The sequence below is a fragment of the Archocentrus centrarchus genome, chromosome 22 (genome assembly GCF_007364275.1).
Source record: "Archocentrus centrarchus isolate MPI-CPG fArcCen1 chromosome 22, fArcCen1, whole genome shotgun sequence".
Lineage (NCBI taxonomy): Eukaryota > Metazoa > Chordata > Actinopteri > Cichliformes > Cichlidae > Archocentrus > Archocentrus centrarchus.
Window position 1 is genome coordinate 2,539,548 of NC_044367.1, and position 24,558 is coordinate 2,564,105.

A 24,558-nucleotide genomic window follows, 5' to 3' on the forward strand; every position below is an offset into this window, starting at 1 on the left:
GAAGGACCGGCAAAGGTTGTACTTTCTGAGGAAGTTCAACCTGCCTCAGGAGCTGCTGATCATCTGCACATCCATCATTGTCTGGTTTGGATCAGCCACCAAGGAGGACAGGAACAACTGCAATGGACAAATCAGGTCTGCAGAGAAGATCACTGTGGCCAACCTGCCCTCCATTCAGGACTTACACCAATCCAGACCCAAAATACGGGCAGGCAGCATCACTGCAGACCCTCACACAAACTCTTCAGACTGTTTCCCTCCGGTAGGCGCTACCAAGCTCTGGATGCCAAAACTACCAGACACAAAAACTGTTTCTTCCCCCAGGCCGTCTCCCTGATCTCGCCATAACCCATCTGCCCTCCCCATGCTCATTTGCACAGCCACTGCACCACTTGTAATTTGCACTGTTGTACCACCTGTAAATAGATCCATTATTACTTTCACTACCTGCTGCTGCTGTTGTAACGCTCACAACTGTAAATAGGATCGTACTGTAGTTTTCACCTTATCTATATGTATATTTATTTATTTTTTGAGCAGTATAGTGTATTTGAGGAGACTGAGTAACAATGGGCCCTGCTCCAGTATGCCTCTGTTCTATTTACTGGTCAAAACTAATATGTAAACAACCAAATCAATGAAGCCAAATACACAGTTTAAATCATCACGACTTGTTTTCTTTTGCCAACTTACACACCAGTAACTATGCATTTATCTTCACACCATGCATTGTTTTATATTGCAAGCCAGTTTCACAAATGAGCTGGCACTATGTGGGAACTTATCTTGATTTTTAGCCTGAATTGTTAGATTTTATTATATATTAGGTTTGATTAGGTCTGCAAACAGAGCTGCCAACTGGCCAGATTATAAGAGATCTTGTTCAAAGTTAAGTGAATGTTTAATCACAGTTAATATTTAACCTATAAGATGCCAGCATTTGTGGTTAGGATATGCACAAAAAAAAAAAATCTTTAGAAAGTATTATAATCTCAATATGCTGCAGTGCATAGAGTTGAATTGTCGGGGTAATTAAATAATTTTATTTGTAGCACTTTAAGCCCTGAGGACAAAGTGCTTTCAGCAGACATAAATAAAAACTGCAATTATAAATGAAAAACACAATAACAGTATAACACATGACTAAAAGCCAACCAAAACACCATATGGCTGAAAAAGCAATCCGATTAGCTTCACTGCATCACATCATCTGACAGCTACGGCGCACACCAACGCAATGAGCGAACAGGAGAAGCAGTGCACAGAAATGGGGATGTGATTTCCAGGGAAAGCATCAGAATGGCGGCACATACACTGCAGACACGGAAACAGGTGTGCAGAGATGTCCTGACGAATCACAGGAAATAAGATGTCAGATGTTAGAAAATTACACTTCAATACAAATGCAGCAAGTTCAGTACATAAATGCACTGCAGATGTCAGCGAGTGTAGCTCCAACGTGTGAGAGCATCTGAGGTGAGGCATAGCTCTCTGTTTAATGAACATCCTTACTTTAGAGTTGCTGACTTTAGAATGACTAGAGTAAACTGAGGGGCCTTGGAGGTTAAAACAAAGACTGCACAAAGACGGAGGAGATGAGACAGATGCAGAAGGAAGAAATAGATAAAAGAAAGTAAAGACAGCCTGTAATAAGATGAAACAGAATTAAAAAGTGCAGGAGCGGGGCTTTGACGGAGGTTCTGGGCTTGCACCAGTGCCATGATGGATGGGTGAGGGTGGGAGGGGGTGCTACATGTTACTAGATCAAATGGGGGTCACCCACAGTGTAGTAGGGTTGGGAAGCTAAGACAGCTTGTATATTGTGAGCAATAAGACACTGGCACTGATCCAAACTCTAATTATACGCACCATCTCTGCAGAATTAAGATTAGGAGGATTTAGAAGCGTCTTGGGAACACTGACAGACAAAAAGCCTCATGTTCACACGCACAGTAAGATTTCCTACGTACGCAGAAAATGAAAATGACACGAGGGCAAAATCTGCACTGACACAGAATGCACTGCTGAAATACAATTCAGCCAACCCACACACTGATCTACTATTCATTCACTTGTACACAAACGCTGTAGAAACAAATGTTATCTTTTCACAAATGCAGAATATGCCCCCCAAACTCAGGCGGGACTTGTACAAATACACATGTATTATTAGTACTCTTTCACTTGTGCACACATAGTGTATCATTTGCATGCCAGTTATTTTCCTTTTAAAAACCAAAGCTAATATTTGCTTTGGAGTTGGCACGGACAGCTGAAGCATGAGCATAAAGCCCGTCTTCTCACACTGTTGCAGAGGTAGCTGGCTGCCAGCGCTGCAGTGGCTCTTGATTCTTTTTCATCACATTTTGATGAATCCGCATCTTGTCAAGTGCAAAGAAACTCTTGTTAGATTGACTATGTGGAGGATACCTTTAACAAGGCCTTTCCTTTAAGCGCGATGCATGTTTTCCTAAATATTCTCAGAATCCTCTTTGAGTGACCGTGACTCACCCTTATCCTCTCTCACCCCTCATCCTTCTACCTCTCACTTCAGGATTGATCACCTCTGAAGTAGGCCTTTTGTTCTGTGCGGTGGTGCAGCGAACATTGACCTCAGGAGAGAAAAGGAGATGGAAGACATCTCTCAAAGAATCTTAAAGCATCTCTCTAGTTAATCTACAGGGGCCTTGCAGAGTTTTGAGGAAGAGCATAGTTGATGTTGCTGCCTCAGTACCCAGAAAACAGATCTCTCCTACATGTCCACTTGCCCTGGTTCATTGCATCATAATGTGCAGCCAAAATAATGTCAATTACTTGGTAAAAAAAAAAAATTATGCTTTATGCAACCAAGTAGCACCCTCAGAGGCTGCGAAATTGAGAAAACCTCAAAGTACGAAGACCTGTAGTTAATCAAATGGCCAGTGGAGGCTGGCTCTGAAAGGGAGTCAATCTGCATGGAGTCTTAGGTTGAAATGTCCAAACATACACGACGAGAAATAATTTCATTTTACAGCTTTGCAAAGGAACAGTCCCATAGATAATCACAAAAGGGGTTAAATTTTATATAATTATCTTTGGAGATATATAAAGCTTAAAATTATAAAATTTAAATTTGAATCCCATTAACCCATGGTGGCCACTCGGTTTCCCCATAATGGCCTGATGACACTGATATTCAGGTGAGCTGTTGAGATATCCTGAAATTTTCTGTCAATAAGAACTGATGTTTATGCCGCTGTTACGGAAACTTTCTTTGAAGTGGATCTAACATTGTTGGACACTTAGAAAATAAACTCTCATACAATGTGAGAATGTAATCAAACTGTTTATTAGAAGGAAAGTGTGATGCTTAGTACGCGGGAGCCAAATGTTACCTGGCATGGCATCAGCTGCTGCTGTTACAGCCGGCTAACTGTCAACTGTCCGGAAACGAGAGGGTCGCATATCAATAACTGTGACAATATCAGGAATAAATAAGTGTATATTTTTATACGTATATGTTGATGCACATTTTATAATTTTACAGCCCTGACTTGCAAAAGAGGACGAGAAGGAGATGCTGATTAAAAGACCTATTTGTGCCCTTTAAATTAAAGCTAACCTTATAATTGACACGTTATGTTTTTTTTAAGGTGTTCATTAAAATTCCTCTCCCTTTTGGAATTCTTGTAATCTGAAGCATACTAATCAAATTCCACTGGGATACAGAGGGTTAAAGATCACAGTAAATTACACAAGTGCCTTTTTAATAAAACTAGCCAGCAAAAGCTAGCGTTAGCTTAAAATACCACCATTCTACCTTCACATTCAAATATGGTCAAATCTGGTTTAAAATAAAGAAAAATGAAAGGAAAGAAAGAGCAATATTTAAAAATGACAGCTACCAAAATGACAGGCTCTAGGTGTTAAAGCCATAGTCAACTAACTAACTAGTCTACTAACCAGAAAGTGATACCACAGTGGTTCCAGCCATCTTTTACATACAGTCTATGTTTACTTACTAAGATCCTTAGAAATAATCATTTAAATTTTTTTCCCCAATGTTTCATTTCAAACCTGCCTCAGACACTTAAATTTAAACTTGGTTCTGTTTATAACTTGCACGTTATGAATTTCACTACCTTAATGTTATTTATCATAACTTACGTTTTAAGTGATAAACTTTGCACTTCATATGGTTTACGCTGTGTGAGAAAACTAGTACAGCACTGCTTTTTTAAAGGCAGCTTTCAGAGCTTTCATGTATGTCTTGAGACATTCTTGTATTTGCTGGTAAATGACTGTAATTAGCATAATTCAGTACCACAGCTTTGACTTGTTTAAAAGGAGCTTAGTGTGAGACTTTTACGTCATCTGCTCATCGGGAAACAAGGCCACACAGCAGCAGAGAGGGAAAACATGGCTGAGGGGTGGGGGCTGGTGTGGGGGCTCTCAACCAAGAAGCTGCTAAAGGCAGCTCTGAAGAATGCTGCCTGGGGTCCTGGCAACGTGCAAGCCGAAAGAAGAGAATGAGTAAGTGTGAAGAATGGTGGCATGAGAACGGTCGGGCTGAGCAGACAGAGCGCCAGTTGCGGTCACCTTGAGCAATCCATCTCCCACCTCCAGCAGGGACGGAGACTGCAGGAGCAGGGAGGACTGAACAGGTTTCCTCCCCCTTAATAGCATTTTGCAGAGAGTGAGACAAGGCGATGGCTTCTCCCTCCCTGAACTTGTCCAGTGTGGATACGGCCACAGCTGAATTGCTGGAAGGGGAGATAACCGGACATCCCTGACAGCTGAGACAAACAACACAGGACAACACTAGCTGAGACAAACACCACAAGTCTGTCAACACTGCAGCTGAAATGAGCTTTCGTTCTGTAACAAAAAAGAAAAAAAAAAAAAGAAAGAAAAAGAAAGGAAGGGGTGATACTTTGGCTTCTTTGTCTTGACAAGGCTATGTCTGCTACATGAAGAACGAAGGGAAATCAAGCTTTTTATTTATTTTTGTTTGATTCAGTCAGTAGTCAACTGTGAGGAGACAAAAACCCCTTACAAGACAAAGAGCTATTAAGCTAAAGTAGATTCATCACCTACGCAGTCCTTAATGTTTCAGGAGCACGACACTCTCCCTCGAGAATCACGTGGCACGCGCCTGTGATGTCAATTGTTCATTCTACATGTATTTCTGCTGTAAGGAACACAATTTTTGCTTTGTGTTCACACGGAAAAGGGGTAGGAAAAAAAAGAAAGAAATTTCTAACCCAAAGGACTGTTACAGTAGTCAGTATGAATGCCCTCTATGTTTCTTAAAGCAAGGATGCACTTCTGGAGCACAATCCCAGAACATTTCACTCTACCACAGAGCCATAACAATGACCATGGCCTCAAAAGTCTGCCTTCAAGGGCATAATTATTCTTACTGAGAGCAGGCATGGTTGAATCCATTTTCAAGGGTACACATAGGTAACACTAATCTACCTCTATGTTCAAATAACATTTCTTTCACAAGAACGCAGTGACTGACATGGAGACCTTTCACTTTACCGTTTAAGTCACAAAGCTTATGCTGTTTGGAGTCTCCGCAAATTACACAGAAATCTTTCATCTTCAACCTGCCACTGACAAAAAGTTCACATGGTCAAGTTTACACTGGCAAAGTGTTGCTGAAAGCTGCATTTGCAAAGGGATTTCAGGTGTTGCCTCTGGAACTGAGCAACACATTAGAATGAAAAGTATGAATTTTGTAGTCAGCATTACAGTGACCGGGCAGTAGCTGGGGAGCAGCATCGCACAAAAACCACTCATATGTCACAATAATAAAGTCATTAAAGCTTGACTACTTTATGTGTATGATCCATTATCTCCTTTATAATCTGGTTCAAAACCCTCTGCTTTTAATTTCAGTTTATGTCACATGAAATCCAAATTCCAAACTGAAAAGTCTCTGACAGCTAAATATTAGCAGTGTGCCTGTTCCAGAGCTCTGCAGGTCATCTGTGCTGGAAGATCCACCATTTAGACTGCAGATCAAGCCAACTAAACACAGAAATGTCTTTGAAGAGTATTGATCAAGTCAGTGGGTTACAGGAGTGACGCAGATGTGATGTACAGGGTGCCACACTCTTTTAGACTCCAACCATCCACTATACTGCAAACTCCTCCACCTGATCCCTGCTATACGTTCACCCATGTTTTAAAAAAAAAAAAAAAAAAAAATATATATATATATATATATATATCTATCATGAGTATACTCAAAATGATTTTTTTTTTTTTGTATAAGTTTAAAGTTCTGATCCTTTTTTGTGACTTACTTTAAACTCAAATTGCCCCATTTTTACTTAGCTGATGATAAAAACTGAGCTGATTATTAAACATCTCTGGATGTCTGCAGGCTATGTTAGTCCTACGCTAATAATGTTTAGCTGGATCAAACTCCAGTTATGCTGAAGCCAAGTAAGACTCACACTGCCAGCATCACAAAAAAAAAAAAATAACAAAATAAAAAACATCTTTTTACAACTTGGTAGCATTTACATTTTATTCCAAAATTCTTACTACAAACCTGTTTTTATATCATTAGAAAACGTAATGTAGCCTGCAGTCAGCAGCCTGTCTGTTAAAAAGGTTAAACCAGATCTACAGGAATGCCAATGGTCTTGCTTTTCACCACGCAAGTGGAACCACACCTGAATTCTATTAGTTGATTTCAGTAAGAGAAACCCATTCAACTTCAGTTTAACAATGAAAACCAACATCAGCATTACAAATGAATATTATTGCAGAAGCAGAACAAGATAAAAGGCTGTCCACTAACCTTTAGCACAGATGCCACTAAACCAATAATGAGCCCACGGAGTCTCAACAACCTCTTGCTCAGTATGACCAACACAGGATTTCACATACAGCGCCCCCACAACAAAATGTGAACCCACAACTTTCACAGATTGATTCAAATTTCTTGGAACAAATATGAACACCACACAGAAATATAATATTCATGGAGCTACTTTCCTGCCAAAAATTAAAGGAACAAAACATGTTTTCCAAATGCCCCATGATTCATTAACAAACTGCGGTTTGCAAAACATCACTAACAGACTAATGATTTTTGTTTTGCAAGTGCAAAACATACCTATCAAGAATAACGAATATCTAATAAATCATGCTTTGCAAAGGAATACAGCATTTACAAGATAAACTATATTCTTTCAAGACAAAAAAGGTGACTTTTAGTACAGCCTTTCTGCTGTGAATGGCCCAGGAGTTCTCTCACAAATGGTCAGCGTAATATGCCCTCCACAATGGCAGATGGCAATACAACACACCAGGAGGTTCAGCAGCAGATATTAATTTACGAATAAATATGCAAAAATAGCTACTTTCTGAGCTATCAGTGTTGGCATTTAATAATAATGACAAACAAATGAAAATGAATCAAGTAAACAAGAAAAGAAAAAGCCACTGATGTTATGAGTGTTGATGTTGCACAGTTTATCCATCAGAGGGCGCTTATGCAACTTCCGTGGTGGCGACACACGTTTGGAACAACACAAACACAACAACTTAAATGAGTAGAACATGTAGATAAATAACTTCACCTACAATTTTCCGGAAATCTGGAGTGGGGGGATATACTGCTCAAAAAAAATTAAAGGAACACTTTAAATCAGAGTTCAGCATCAAGTCAGTTAAACGTCTGGGATATTGATCTGCTCAGTTAAGTAGCAGAGGGGGGTGTTAATCAGTTTCAGCTGCTTTGGTGTTCGTGAAATTAACAACAGGTGCACTAGAGGGGCAACAATGAGACAACCCCCAAAACAGGAATGGTTTCACAGGTGGAGGCCGCTGACATTTGTTCTCTCCTCATCTTTGGCTAGGGCCAGTGTCACTACTGGTAGCATGAGGCGACCTCACAGAGGTGGCATAGGTAGTCCAACACATCGATATGTGGAGCAGAGAGCTGGACACCCATTGGCAGGTCCGGCATCTGCTCCTTTGTGCAAAGAGGAAAAGGATGAGCACTGCCACAGTCCTACAAAATGACCTCCAGCAGCCTGCTGGTGTGAATGTCTCTGACCAAACAATCAGAAACAGGGAGAGAAACAGAGAACATGCAGACAGTTCCTGGAGGAAAGAATTGATACCACTCACTGGCCCCTACGCTCACCTCACCAAAATCCAATATAACTCCTTTGGGACATTATGTTTCCATCCATCTGATGTCACCAGGTTGGACCTCAGACCGTCCAGGAGCTCAGTGATGCCCTGGTCCAGATCTGGGAGGAGATCTCTCAAGACACCATCGTCTCATTGGGAGGACGCCCCGACATTGTCAGGCATGCATACAAGGACCTGGGGGCTCCACAGACTACCGAGTAAGACTTTGAGTTACTGCAATGGCGTTTTGTCAAAATGGACGAGCCTGCACATCATTTTTCCCTTTGATTTTTGGAGTGTCTTTGAATTCATCCCTCTGTGGGTTGATCATTTTCATTTCCATCAAACAGTATGCAAACTGATTTTGTTTCCCCCTGGGAAATCTGATGTGTTTTCAAAGTGTTCCTTTATATCAGATATATAGAATTTGGGGAGTTCTTCTAGATATTTTCAGTTTCTGATTGCATCACATTATTTCTATGCGGCTGCTGTGAATGTTTCTCATCAGCTCTGGCTGGATATGTAATGTGGACAGTGTAACAGCATAATTAAGTTCTGTTAGCTTGGTCTTCATTTATTACATACTAATTACTGGGTGTAAACATGTGGTACAGTTGCACTGTGTATTAAAGCGCTATCAGGGGATGCACACGGATACTCCCTGGATCATGCTGTATACTGCTCCTGGCATGCAGAAGTGAAGCGACTCCAAGCTACAGTGAATTCCTGCGATTCTAAAATTATAATGTATTACAGAGCATAATCGAGAAGTGCTTTGTAAGGGGGTAACAGCTGCAAGGTAAAGGTGGAAAGATTGTTTTTTCCTTTCTTCCTTGCTCATGTGTGAACTGCATTCACATCTAGCCATCTGCTTCTGGGGCTGGTGTGTATGTGTCGGGAGCAGCCATGCCGGGGAGAGGATCCTATTTATCATTACAGATGATTCTGGAAACAGAACTGATGTGGAGCCTACGTGCTCCTTGATGTCTTCATTGTATTCCAGGTTTCTGCCTATTCAAACGATACTTGTGCCAGTCTGTCCCACTCTACTGCACTTTCACACCAAACCATCTGCTGTAGGCCTTTTTCCATGTGAGGCTGTGTGTGTGAGTCAATGAGAGAGGAGTGAAGGTGGTGAATGTTTGAGACTGTGGGCTTGTGTGACCGTGCATGTATGACAGCGAGTTGTTTTGAAAGCTTCTAAGAATGACTGCATGACTGATTATGGAGATGCAATTTACAAACTTCCTGATGATGCTGTACACTAGACTGAGTTTCATTACAGACTTAACTGCCAACACCCACCTTTGTGTTCAGTTTGATGTGTAGGACTGTGTTCAGATATCTAGTTCCACATTATCAAAATACAGAAGGCCACTTAATTTACTGCAAACAAACAATATATTTTATCCATGTTTCTTAAGGAAAGGGCAATGTGTCTGCTGATACTTCATTGTTAGCCTGCATTGTGATCATCAGAATCACAAAACACTACATATCATGGTGGACGTTTGAATACTGAGTGAATATTACTATACCCAGTATAACGCGCTCAGAGTACTCCATAATGCCTCATGGAAAGATGTAAACAACCTATGGTTATGAACCAAGCAGTAAATGCCATCATGCACAAAGAAAAATCACAACTGGATAAGAACAAAATTAATATGTGACAGCTACTACAAAGTATTTCTATTCAGTAATTTGGGAAATAGTCACAATAATGCATGTTGGTATTTATTTTAGCCAACATTTATCTGTTACATTTTAACTGTGTAGCCACTATGATGTAATTAAAATGATGACAATCATAGTGCCTGAAAGTGTTTTGCTGTTTAGGTCACTATATGCTGCTCTACACATGAATCCCACTGCAGCAAGTACGGAGAACAGTAGTTGATGAACCACTGCATAGAACGGTTCCGTGGATTTTCAATACATTCTCTGGTCCTCTGTTTGTACAGTAGCAGGGTGACTGCTGATGTTCAAAGTGCTACATGGCCTCAATCTCTTAAATGTCTTTCTTGGTTAAATTAAGTTCTACTGCAAGTGTGTGTGTGTGTGTGTGTGTGTGTGTGTGTGTGTGTGTGTGTGTGTGTGTGTGTGTGTGTGTGTGTGTGGATGCACAAGTCTGAAGACAAAGTGAAACAGAGAGTATACAAGTGTTGATGTACTTCAGTTATGAAGCAGCACGGGCAAGCAGGGACTGCTGAAAGCTGCAGACAGGGTCAGTGAAGGTGTCGGTAAAAGGTCTCAGTTCTCTCCATCAGCTGAGTTTGGAATGGACGGGGGCGGACAGGACATTACGAGAAGGCCCAGAGAAAAAAAAAGTCACCCACCCAAAAAATGTGGGTCAGCAGTTTGCAGTGGCTAAGGGCACAGACATAAGGAGACAGCCATGGAACCATTTAACAACCTTATTGCCAGCTCTTCATCCTCACGCTTGGCATGAGATGGCAAGAAAAGGTCCCACATAAGCTGTGCTTCAGTCTTAAATAGCGTGCAAATATGTCAGGTGAGGAACTACGCACTTGTTGGGTTAGACAGGTAAGGAAATGGTTTGAAACTATTTATACTTCTCACTTTATTAAAAACTTGGCATACAGAGGGGAAAATAAGTATTTGATACACTGCCGATTTTGCAAGTTACAAAGAATGGAGAGGTCTGTAATTTTTATCATAGGTACACTTCAACTGTGAGAGACAGAATCTTTAAAAATAAAAAATCCAGAAAAATCACACTGTATGATTTTTAAATAATCTATTTGCATTTTACTGCAGGAAATAAGTATTTGATCACCTACCAACCTGCAAGAATCCTGCCTCTCACAGACCTGTTAGTTTTTAAGAAGCCCTCCTATTCTGCACTAATTACCTGTATTACTTGCACCTGTTTGAACTTGTTACCTGTATAAAAGAGACACACTCAATCACACTCCACCATGCCCAAGACCAAAGAGCTCACACCAATAACTATAAATATTTAACCATTTTTATACTTTAAGTACCTGCTACCAGTGGAGCAAGCTGGGTGTTAAACTTCAGAAACATTAGAAATGGTCTGTAGCTCACCGACATCATTGCATGAAAATTTGGATAAATGTTATAGGATGCAATTAGCTGAAGCCCAAAGTCAAAATACATACAGGTATGCAAAAACTGCTACACTCTTACATACCTCACATAAAGTAAAAAAAAATATATATATGATGTGCAGCAAGGTGTGAACATCTGAAACTGTATGTACACCGTTTTGTGAATTCACAGGTAAAATGCTTCAATATAAACAAGTGAAAAGTCTTACATAAGAGATCACAGCTTTTTTCACCGTGTCACATCCTGTTAAGGTCTCAGATCTCCGATTTGCTTCCTTTTTTTTTCTTCTTTTTTTTCTTTTTTAGAGGGACTTTTATGTGTGGACGGCGTATTTCCCCTCACAGAATCATCAAAGAGAGAAGGGAAAAGGTGCCCATTTCTAGCAGGAGCGTGTGTTTGTGTTTGGAGAGAATATTTTTCAAAGTGAGTTCGATAACCTTTGATTCGAACAGAAACGTTAAGTTTACACACTGCAGGCCATTTAGCAGCTTTGGTTCATTTTATGACAAGGGCCTGAGCCTTGACACCTTCACTGACATCCTTATTTATAGTTAAGAGAAGGCAGTAGTGGGCAGATGTTGGCGAGAGGGAGGGGGCTGAGGAGGGCAGCTTAATGGGTGGTAATAAATATGTGAAGGTATTTAGAGACGTCTATCCCATCTCCACTCCCTCTCTGCCTTCATCCTCCGGGCAATCTGTCTGTTGTGTAATGTAAATGTGGAACACAGCAGAATTGATCAGGGACATTATCACATTCTGCATTTATGTCAATACCTCAGGGTGCAATGCGTGTCTAATATATGTCAAGTTATATGTGACATATTTCTGGGTTAGTGCAACAGTGGATGTTGGATAAATTCACACTTTGTCAGCGTGAGGATATTTTTGTGAAGGTACAGTGGAGGAGGAGGAGGATCTCCAGGGGAATACAACTGTATGAGATCCCAGTGAGGATGAAAGAGAGAATACTGGGAAAACTGACAATGAACATCAAAGGCTTCCTCTATATGCATTACAAAGTCATCGAAAGGGGCCCCATTTCTGAACATATGACTCAACTCTTACGCAGCCAGGTACAGAAAACTCTGTCTTTCAACCCTTCCATTCTGGCCCAACATCTCTCCTACAATCTAGTGAAATTAGATATTCTGTCCTAAGGCAAAGAAAGTGAAAGTGGTACCATTATTACAGTATTTTGCATCATGATATATTACCCTTTCACTAGATCTGCTTGCTGGATTTTTGCTTTAATTGCCTAGCTTGCTTTAAAAAAAAAGAAGAGAAAAAAAAGGAAAAAGAAGCAGCTTTAATCGTTTGTGTCTTGTTACAGGCCTCCGTAAGCTGTGCCTGAAACCTGTCTGTTGTTGGATGCTGATGAGAGAAAACTGTAACTCTCATTTCAGCACTTTGTCTCTCTTTAAAGATGAATTTTAAGAAGGTAAATATAGATGTAATGCTAAAAGACAAAAGTCAGAGTCAATTCAGAACCACAGCTCTTTGAGACCTGCTGTACTAAAATGTTACCACAGGAATAATCAACTTGCTGCTCAAGCGCTTTTAATACCTATTCTGACTAAAAGGGCAGGGCCTTTTATGGAACGATACGGCTGCTGTGGTTGGGTCTGTCTAATGCCATCTGGCAGCTCCAGCTTCCTTCAAAGGAACTGTCAGGTATCAAAGGAAGGCTTTGATTAAGATTCAGGCACTACAGAAAGATGCACCACATACGCGCACATGTATGCAAACAGATGCAGGGTGAAGACACACGAGGAAAGAAATGCATTTGAACACTTTGAAACCTGCACAAACAAGCCACACAATGCACAACAGGTGGGTTCCCCGTGGTTCCAAAAACCAGTCTTAGCAAGTGTTACCCTGCGTCTACGATGAGAAGAACTACAGACACAGTCCTCAAGTCATCAATACTCCCGGCACCAAATTAACACCTGAAAACCTTACAAATGAGAATAAAACCTTAAAAATTGTGGTTGTAGTTGTCATGCTACAGAATAAAAACACCTTATTTTCAGCTGCATACAAAAATACACAGGTACAAGTAAATCATTTCTGATTTTTTTTTTTTTTTTTTTAAAACAGGCACAATAAAGGCTTAAAATAACAGAATTCAAATTTATAGTAAGTTTAATTTTTTTGTAACTTGTATATAAGCTACATGAATATCAACCAAGCTTTTGTATTTTGTATATTTTTGTGTAGTATAAGAGTAAATGTAACAACAAATGCACCTTTCTAAAAAGCTGATTTCAATCCCTGTGCCTACAGCTCCATCTTTTTAAAAAAAAAAAAAAAAAAAAAAAAAAAAGCTCACAGTGACATTTGCATTATAGGGCTCACGCTAACACTGTTATACAGAGCGACTCACAATGCCCGTGACAGCACGATGAGCTTAAACTCCTTCAAGTCAAATGACAAGCAGCCAGTGGTAGGAAATAAAAGACTTAAGGCCATTGGCTTAAATTCCTGTGACCCTGCAATGACCACATAAAATGCAACGGCCACCACTTTCCACTGCGTCAGGCTTAAGTGAGGTGAACGTGGGCATAATTAGATGCAAATGTGTGTCACTGTACAGCTGATGCAAGCAGCAAGTAACATGGAGGAATCAAGGATAAATGTGAGAGCCAAGCCTTGGGGGACAGCGCTAAAAAGAACAGAACGGTCTTGATGTCAAGGAAGCGAACGGCTGTAACGAAGACAGTCGACCTCGAGGAAAAACATGATTAGCTTTCTGTTTGCGTAAATTGCGTGTCACGCTGTGTTCACGCAGAACATGAGCATGCATGAAGGCAGGTTGTCTGTGCTGCTAGATTAAGTTTTTTTTGTCTTGACTTCCTTATATAATTCTCCTAGATGAAGATAGGTGGCGAGCAGTTATGACATGAGAGTGAGCCCAAAAAAAAAAAAAAAAGACTATCTTTATAAACTGGCTGGTGTTTCCTTCAGATTCTTTATAGAAAGCACCTATTGTGGTGAATATAACTCAGGGCATCATCTCACAACACTGCTGAAATGCGACTTCACAACTTGGTGCATAACTAGGACTGAGCGTCATTTGCTCAGACTGCAGTGCTGCAATTGCCATTTTATAGCTCATCGCCTCACTCACACCTATTGAGAGTTTATTTTTCACTCCGGGCTTGTAATGAAGAAAAAAAAAAAAGAATAAAGGATTTTTATTCAGTCCTTTTGAGGCAACAACCATATCATGTTGTTTACCATCTTCGATGAACTTGTGTCTGTAATGGGGGCTATTTCACAGCTGACACTTTTATATGCCACAGTAGGAAAAGATTAGATGAAAAAAAAAAAAAAATTATTACTAATAGACATGAACAGAAAAGAACAATTATTAATAATAAGAACACCTGGGCTTTTATACTGTGACAACTAAAAATGTCGGCTGTATTAAAGGCAAATGTATCCAATGGGCCCATCTTGAAGAGATGACTGGTAAATTACACCATCATCATCATATGGTTTCTTCAGAGTTGTGAACAAGTTTTAAATTATGAAAGCTCTTCATTGTTAATCTCAGTATCAAAATTAAAGGAGTGCCTTCATAACTGTTGCTCAAGACTTTTAACCGTTCATCGAGAGTCTGCATAAAAAGACAAAAACCAAAGTTCTTCTACAAACAGTACATTCAGCAGCTCGCGCGCTAACGTCTGCAAACAGTTATTTGATATATTCTGAAGCCCTCATCTGAATGAATGGGAAGGGATTTAATTTCTATTGTTACGGAGGCAGAAAACCTGCACGTACTGAATCACCAGTCAAGCATGATTAAAAGAAAAATGGTGACCTTTTTTATGGATAAAAAAATTAAAGCTTTTCCACAGCAAGTTATACTTCCGCTTGCACAGTTTCGCATCATTACAGCTTCATTAACAGATTAATCAAAAGTGTTGCCGTGATCACCGTCTCTGCTCATTCCACCGCAGCGCACAAAATACAAAATATTGGCCTGTGGGCACCATCTAAACCTGGAAACCAGCATCCAATAGAAGCTGTACCTTCAGCGGGGTGCATGTGCACATGAAAGGACGGCCGCAAATGTTTTCTTAAAAGCATGAATAAATCATACTAAATATACAATAAATAATGGAGCAGGTGTCAGCTATCTCACCACTTGGACAAATTCAGAGTCCTTTGTCTTGAACTGCGGTTTGCAGCAGTACTGCTCAGCCTGCTCTGCAGCCTCAGTGAGCTCACACTGTAGCAGCAGCACATGAATCAATTCTCAACCAGCTTCAGGTTCTGGGTGGAGTCACCCTGCACCTCTCAGAAGATCTTCAGAGCAGATCACAGAGCAGCACTACCAGCTGCAGTTCAACACAATGGAGTGAGTTTGTCAAACTGCAGAATCGGTCTCACAACAGCAGACTGATGAGCCCAGGAGGACGGGCCGGTGCCAGCTTGTCGCCTGTGACTGAACTTTCAAAATAAAAGCACAGGGATTGCCCGACAGTTTACTGGTCACATCACTGTCTCGGAAGAATGGGAAAAAAAATAAATAAATAATAATAGGTACTAGCCAAGCTTTTCTTCATTCATGATGCAGGTCAATGATGTGATGGTAACGTTTGAGTTAGCTACACATGTAAAGCAGTCTCAATCAGGTCCATAGGTCATAACAAACAAACATATTTATTTGATATGAATATGACAATTTGGCCCTTTGAATGTTTATTTTATTCATTCACTGATGCAGCTCTGTATTATTATTTATTTTGAGTATAATAAGTATTTAGGTAGACAATACAGCATGCAGGAAAGTCAACATTTTCTAACAGAAAGCCCTTGGTTCCTACCACTGAATATAAACCATGGTTTATATTCAGTGGTTTCTACAACAAGGACCCTGGCTTATTTGAAAGTAATCCGTCCTGCCCACTATTTGTGGATTTCACCACATTTTCCTATTTGGTTTTTCACTGTGCAGCCCTTTGCTTACTGTATCAAAGGACACAAGGAGTGGTGACAAGGAGTAGTGATATATACCCCCCCCCCCCCCCACACACACACACACAACTGAAAGTGTTGCAAGTGTCCAAGTTCGAGCACAACAGCACTGACTGTATAAATGCCACAGCAGAGCCATCGAATCAGGTCCATGAGCAAATTGGACAATGAACAATTTTGGTAATTTCAGCTCTGTTGACATGATTGAAGACAGGATTAAAGTGCAGCCTTTCAACATTAATTTAAAGGGTTTGGGAATTACAGACATTTATAAAAATAGTGTCACTTTTAGAGGATCAAAACAAATTAAACAAATTAGTTTTAACATAATTTTAAATATAAGGCTTGTGGGCACCGGGGTGCTCAGTGGGTGAGCGAGCGAACATGTATATAAAGACTTTTGCAGTCAATGACTCTCTAAGTCTAGAAGCCACGGACATCACTCAGTGTTGCATTTTTCTCTTTTGAGGGGAAGCGCAGCATTTACTGCAGCCACCATGAGCTCGTTCTCATTTGTGGGTCTGTCTGCCTGGACTTTTGTCTTCAGTGAGTGTAAAGCGTGCACTTTTGGGCTGTGATCAGGTGACCATTGAAGAATATCACATTTCTTTACCTTGAGCTTTTGGGTTGCTTTTGCAGTATATTTTGGGTCATTATCCATTTGCACTGTAAAGCGCCGTCACATCAGATTTGCAGCACTTGGCTGAATCTGGGCATCTGAGTATATTCATCCTGCTGCTTCCATCAGCAGTCACTTCATCAATAAACACCAGTGACCTGCTTCCACTGACAGCCATACATGCCCATGCCATAATATTGCTTCAGATTATGAGCGTTTTTTCTCCTTATGCACAGTTTTGTCTTTCCATCATTTTGGTACAAGTTAATCTTGGTTTCATCTGTCCAAAGAACTTTTTTCCAGAACTGTGCAGGCTCTTTTAGATGTTTTTGGGCAAAGTCTAATCTGCTCTCGAGTGCAATCACTGCTTTGCACCTTTTGTAAACCCTCTGTATTTACTGCCTCAAGTGATCCTGACTTGGCTAAAAGTCTTAACCAAGGAAAGAATTCAGTCATTATCCACTTTAGTTGTCTTCCACGGTCTGCCGAGTTTTTCGGTGTTGCAGAGCTGGCCAGCGCGGTTCTTTTTAAGAATGTATTTCATTGCTGATTTGGCCACTCCTAAAACATTTTCTGCCTCTCTGATAGGTTTTATTTATTTTCAGCCCAATGATGGCCTCCTTCACTTGCATCAAACTTGTGTTTGATATCTTTTTTCTTGAGCTCTCAATATGAGGTCAAAAGAGATATTAACACTTGGAAGCAACTCCAGAACTTCGATCGGCTTAATTTGTCATGAAATAATCAGGGAATAGCCGCTCTGGGCCATAAAACTGCTTCTCAGTCAATTGTCCAATTACTTTTGAGCCTCTGAAATGGAGGACCATTTCTAAAAAAGAAAAAATTTTAAAAAGGCTGTAATTCCTTAACAGTTAATGTAATACTTTCATTAAGCTTTGTGAATTACAGCTGAACGTCTGCGCTCTTAAATTAAAGTCAAAATATTTATGGGCCCGACTCTGTGTTATGTAAAAAGTATTGTTTGACTAAGAACATTTTTATCTTTGAAAGGGAACGTTTCATTTTAGTTTTCATCTTGTGAAATAAATCATTTGATGTGAGCCCAGGTTAATTCTGCAGCAGGCATTTTAGCAAAACCAACAAGCTTTTCCAGGTGTTGGGGATGTTAACATTGGCCCCAGTTTCCTGTAGCCTCCAATCCTCTTAACAAAGTTCCAGTTTTAATTTTGTGTGAAGGTTAGACTGTAGAGCATCCAGATGGACAGCAGTGGCTTTATGATGAAGAGAGGGCAGAGTGGGTGCAGGCAGGAGAGGTGAGGCTGATGACGGCACTTTCGGACGATGTTACAGGCAAAAGCCACTTCAGCTGACACACCGAGTATAAAAAGCACAGACCAAAAATTCACATTAAGCACAACATTAGTGTGCATGCTCTTAGACACTGCCCCCACCCCCACAAACGCACACATACACAGCACAATGCAGAAACACAATGCCACCTGCACGCAACCTTTCAGCCACTCGTTCAAAAGGTGGTCTAAACTTTTCTGGAAGCGCACATGAAAAAGCATGTTGTCATTTTCCCAGGGTGACGGTATTCAGAATGCAAAAACTGCACTTGATGACTTTTCATACTCCTCGCTAGTTTTCGACATGCAACAAGCAAACATAAAGCTTGACAGTCTGGCTGAACAGCTAGTCAGGCCAGACTCTTTAACATTTGTTGAGCTTAAGGAGAGATGTGTGACGTAAAGTAAAAAGCCATCAGATTTTTGCTGATGATAAGCTAGTAAGCCATCCTGTGGGCCCCTACCAAACTCTCAGTCACATAGTGAAGGTTTCTTTATATGTATAATGTTTAAAATGACTTACTCACTTAATCGTTCTAACTGTGGCGATGACTTGTTGGCTAACAAGACATCAATTACACGACACACTGATGGCAAAACTCTGTTAGCAATCCTTCCAATGACTTGTAACTTGCAGCATGATTGCACATTTTCATTAGACTTAGCATTTACTTTAACCCACAAAAACCATTGCACTGAACACACAACGATATGTTATATAATAAAATGCCATAAAAACCAGGTTACACTGACGTGCTTTTAACATTCTCTCCTGATTGTTTGTGTGTCCTGAGTAGACAGAGGGACGCATGATTCAAAATACTGGATTCCCAATACCGCAAAATACCTGCTGCTTCATAAAACAAAACAAACGAATGCCTGTTTCAGTATATTAACAACCAAACACTTAATATGTGCGGGACTGTTGTGATTCAAACCACAGTGTGCACGCTGATAATACCCGAAGGAGCCAAGAGTGTGGTGTCACCTTAATGCCTGTAGTGCTGATTGCTTTAGAGCATTAGCAGATCTGATGGGAATTTTTAGTCCTTGGAATACAACAGCTTTGGGGCAGAAACTACAGTGACACAATGAGCTTAGACATTAGCATTAATAAATAACTTAGAAAGTGCTAATGCAATCACATATTTCTTTGCAATTCTTGAACAAAAAAAAAACAAAACTAACTCCGTATATTTATTCCCGTTGGATAACCCACAAAGCAAAGCAGACTTACTTCTCGCCGCCGTGATGCCCAGCAGCTCTGTTTGATCTTCCAAACCACGGCAGCCACCAGGAGCAGGGACAGGAAGCAGCTGTGGGTGGGAAGACAGAGGAAGTGATGAGTCCAAAAAAACCAAACAAAAAAACCTACAACAAACAGATAAAGACGTGAGAAAATTCATGAGCATAAGGATCATTTGAAGCTAAATTTGTAGTGAAGAAGCATTTGACTATGAGTGGTTTTCTGTCACATATTAACACAGACTGTTGTCATCAAACACATGCATGTGTGTGTTCTTGGCTGACAGCAATTGATGCCACAGAAATGTTAATAATACCATTGAGCCCACACTGCACAGTATCATTATTAAAAGAGCGACAGGTTTGAAACTCTGTGGGTAACATTCACTGTCATAAGCAGTGAATCTGCCACAATAAGCAGAACCTTTGAAGTCGATCTGACATTTCACTGAAGCCTTCTCCATCTGTACTGTAAATCCACCAAAATCACCTGACAAATATCACCAGCTGATAAAGTTACACAAATTTTCATTTTACAGGAATTATTGTTCTTTTTACTAAGATCCAAAAATCCAAACTATAGATACATTCACAGTTACAGAATATGAAATAACTGAGGATGATGTCACTGCTTCACAAGATACAAGGTGAGCATGTTAAATGTCAAACAGCTATTGAGAGAAAAAAAAAAAAAAAGAAGCTGACTACACTTTGCACTTTTCTTCAGATTGTTGGGGAGGGTGGTCAAGCACGGTGTTTTTCTCCTCAAACATCTTTAGGGACACACATGCACACATGTCCTTTCACCATCATACTTGGACTTCAACCACAATTCCATTTTATGCCTCATCCTTATTCCAGGATGCTTCTCCTCCTCTAAGTTTTGACATTGAGTGCCATCTTTGTCATCCTGTTATGTTTTTGCTCCATTTTACTCTGCGCTCTCTTCCTTTCATTCTTTAGCACTTTGATTTTTTTTTTTTTTTCATAGTTTTGCTTGAAAACCGAATGTGTTTTTCCCGCTTCATTTCAAGTGTCTCCCCCCCCACCCCACCCCACATTTGTACAAATAAAATATACAAGAACGCTGAGCGCTATTTGCACTCTACAGAAAAACACCTTAAGGTGATGATGGTTGTGGTGACATGTCTGGGTGACATGGTTTGTTAGCATCTGCGCGCGCGTGTGTGTGTGTTTTCCCTGACTTCCCCCCGACTTCCCCCTGGGTCTCAGACACGCAAGAAGAGCGTGTGTGCGTGCACGCAAATACATCAGGGACAACATCTTCAGCGCTCAGCCTGTCACGGCTCCTGCTGATCTTCAGTCAGACTTCCTATGTCCCAGCTAACATCAGTGTTGGCAACTGCTGCTGATGAGCGAGGTATCAGAAGTATGATGGCAAAATGCCTAAACATGAGTGAATCGTGACAGTTTCCTCCAGGAAGAAAGAAGAAAAAAAAAAAAAAAAACATCTAATCTAAGAAGAAAAAGAAAGAGACACGACATCGAATTATTAAGTCTCATAACATTAAGGATGGCTTACTTTTTTGTATCAGGTCTAGAACATTAATTACAGTAATATCTGCGATTATTTTCATACACGGTTCAACTTAAAGAGTTTGTACCGTGTCAAGCAGTCATAATAGGCTATAAGTAAAAAAGATAGTTTGGTGTTTTGTCATAGCTAGAGGCATTTTCTATCAGACACACAGTGCTGGCAGGCTTCATGGCAGCATGTGTCACTTTTAATTGAAAAATACAGAATAGTACAAAGTAAGTGAAGCCATGTTTCCAGTTTATACCACAGCATATCGGCCTCCAGGTCTCTATATGCTGCAGTATTCAACACAAGACTGAATCCTCAATGATTAATGGGCTCTCAGTTAAGTGTCTGAAAGACTGAAAACTACTGGCTTTGACTTTCATAAATTCATAAATGTTTTATTGTCTCAAGTGTAGCTTTTTCTATTGTTTATCACATGAATAATATTTGTGAATTCACTTTCAGGGCTTTGAAGTGGATTTAATTAGTCCACACTGAAGCGTAACTTCTTCAGACACGTGGGCCTTCCAGTAAGACCCCTCGCAGGGTTTTCTCCATAGTTCTACCACTTTTTTCCATCTAAATGCCTTTGCCTATTTTAATAGCGGCTGTGATGCGTTCAGATCTTTATTCATCGCTCTCGACCCCCATCCAAGCCCCCGCCCACCCTGTGTGACTCTTTTAAGGGCCATCCATTCAAAAAAAAAAAAATAAATATTCCCTTATCTCTCCAGGCTGAAGAAGACCCCTAAGAGATCCATCCGTTCAGCCATCTTATTGATCTGGCTTCCTTCTCATTGCTTTAAAAGCAACACGGTGCTGATGAATGACTTGCATGAATAGATATCGGCCTCACATCAAAGGTCTCCCTGCTCAGCAGGGTGGGAGGGGAAAAGGAGAGAGAAACAAAGGACAAGAAGAGAAGGAAAGACAATGATGAGGAAAATGGACGGTGATGGTGGAAGAAAACGTGAAACACAGACAGATTAGAAAGCGTAAGTTTAAACAATGGACAAAGTTAAGAGTTAAGAAGCAGGAAACGGAGGACAAAGACTGAAAGACAAGCCTATTGGAAGCAACACCAGAGAGACAAACACTAAGGGAAGCAGACACAGATCGAAATAGACAAAGAAATGTGCTTCATTTGATCTCAGCCTCCACCGGGGAAGCCGCAAAAGTTCGTCAAGCTTCAGCTAACACCTCAACCGATACATCACACCTAGATATCTCACTTTCAGTGGGGAATTAGAAATAAACATCCACCAGCAGATGCTGTCTCATCAGAGCCACCTGCGACAATCACACTTCACCTTCACAAACATCTCAATAAATGTAACTTTGAGCTAATGGATTATGGATTTTAGAGGTGATATTTAGGTGATTTCCAGAACGGAGCATCCGTTTGCCTTTGTGGAGCAGACTCCAGCAGTCCCATTAACAAAACGAGCCAAAGTAATGAACACATGGGAGTGGAGTGAACTCGCTAAGCTGGTTTATAAACTGGGGTTACTGTGCCCATGAGGTGCACCAAAGATACCCAATCAGACCTGTCGGGTCATCAGGTGCAGATCTTTGAAATGTTCCTAGAATCAGATCCAAGTACGCTGAGGGTGCTTTCAGTTACTGCGGTCCTGTTCTTCTGAACAAGCTGCCTGCTGACCTGAGATCAATTACATCTGTGCTGACATTCAAAAACAGACTCAAACCCTTTTTGTTCACGCAGGCTTTCATTCAATAGCTCTGTGTGGGGTGTGTGTGGTGTTTTTGTTTGCTTGTTTGCTTTGCTGTTTTCACTGCCTTGAGCCATTGTAAATCCAACACAGGTTCTTATGGTTTTATCTTCTGCATTAAGCACATTCAGTTTATGTATAACAAAACATCCTATATGAATAAAATTGCCATACACATTAGTTTTTCTGGCCTAAACATTACAGTTGTGTTAACATTTATGTTCTGTCTGTAGAGATTCATGTAATTCCACGTAGTCTGACTACTTACTACCTACTGCGAGAGCTGTCTCAAGTGTTTTCATGCTTTTTAACAGCACTGAGCTAACCAGGTTAAACTCTGAGTCACTCTGATGGCATGCTCAAGAAAGGCCCCAATCTAATGAGAAATGCCTACTGCTCAAAATCAACTCTGTAGAAGGAATGTGCCAGTATGATGTCTTTTATCCAGTTTCTGCAATCCTCAGATATCGAACATGTAATGAAAAGTGACTGGATCAAAGTTTGAAAGTTTAAACATTAAAGGATCATTTCAGACTTCCCAAAATACAACCATCTGACTGTAATTAGTGCAATCAGCAAAAGTCTTTTTTTTTTAAAAAAGAAGCAAAATCGACAATTAATATATAACATTATCAAATACTCAGGTTGAAATCTCAGTTTCAGCCAATGCATCGCATTCACTTGTAATTTCACCTGATAAAATAATATACAGAAAGTATTGTTTTGACACTGATACCAATTTATGGAACAGTCTTTAAAATACTGCTCAAAAAAAAAAAAAAAAAAGATTATTTGGTTTAATGAACGTCTAATAGTTACCATTTTGGCATTGCTTAATTTGTTTCAGTAATTGTGAGTAAAAAGGAGGCTTTGATATTTTCAAAGACCGGCATCTTTTCATAACCTTTGGAAAAGACAAGCAAGTACGTCAGATGTGTAGCAAGTGTGTTAGCATGCTATTATTCACATAACAGCAATGGTTTTTCTACTGAAACCAAAATACAGTCACATTAATTTAGCAACACTAAGCAAAATTTCAGTGTGTGTGTTTGTGTGTTCTAAAGCAAACACTAGGCAAGAGAACAATGTAACAAGATACTCTGTATACTCAACAAAAATATAAATGCACAAAATATTTTCCTATTTCATCTCATAATTAATCAACAATGTATAAGCACAACAAATCAACATTTAAATTTATTCTAGACATTTTTGTCATAGGTTACTTAAATCAAAGTTTACGGCATCATCAGTTTTTTACCCTCAGTGCTTTCTAAAATAATATATAGACATGTTCCAATTTTGTTCTATTTATAAATTTGTGAGTTACTCTTTTCTAGATTGAACTTGAAAAAATTTAGCTGCTCAGTCTTTAATAAATTGGTCCAAAGTTTGATTGTGCAACAGAAGATGGTTAAAAAAAAAAAAAAAAAAAAAGGAATGCTTTCTTGAGCACCTCTGGTTTAAAATTTTTTTTTAAAAAAAGGGAAAAAAAAAGATGGACACGGTCCATTTTAGTTGCAGAGTGGAGAGTGGAAAAAGAGCCAGGCGGAGTGTATTATAGCCATGGGCTGCTGAGGCCAGAGAGGTGAGCTCTGACGTGTCATTGGCTAACCTGACAGCAAGACAACAGCCACGGGGCAAACACCAACACACTGGTTCTGTTGTCTACAGCCAGCTGAATACTAATCCTGCACTCTGCCTGCTGCTGGCTTTTACTCCAGGGTGGGAACTGAGACCTGCTCACTAGCCAAACAGCATTTCATTTTCACTATGACTGATAAGTTTTGTCCACTGAACCACACACTAATCAGCAGTTGCTTAGAGGTCCTATTCTGCCATGCTCATGTCGCCACTAAACCCTGCAGCCCTGTGGGTGATGAGACCCTT

The 24,558-nt window shown here is 40.1% G+C and overlaps 1 protein-coding gene across 1 annotated transcript in view; it reads right to left on the bottom strand.

Annotated features, from left to right (window-relative positions):
* The window catches only part of atrn (attractin), a 128,537-nt gene that overhangs the window by 29,889 nt on the left and 74,090 nt on the right, over positions 1-24,558 (bottom strand). The window contains exon 26 of the mRNA XM_030718251.1: positions 19,388-19,466. Coding sequence (XP_030574111.1) covers positions 19,388-19,466 — 79 coding nt within the window. The remainder of the gene's footprint in view (positions 1-19,387; positions 19,467-24,558) is intronic.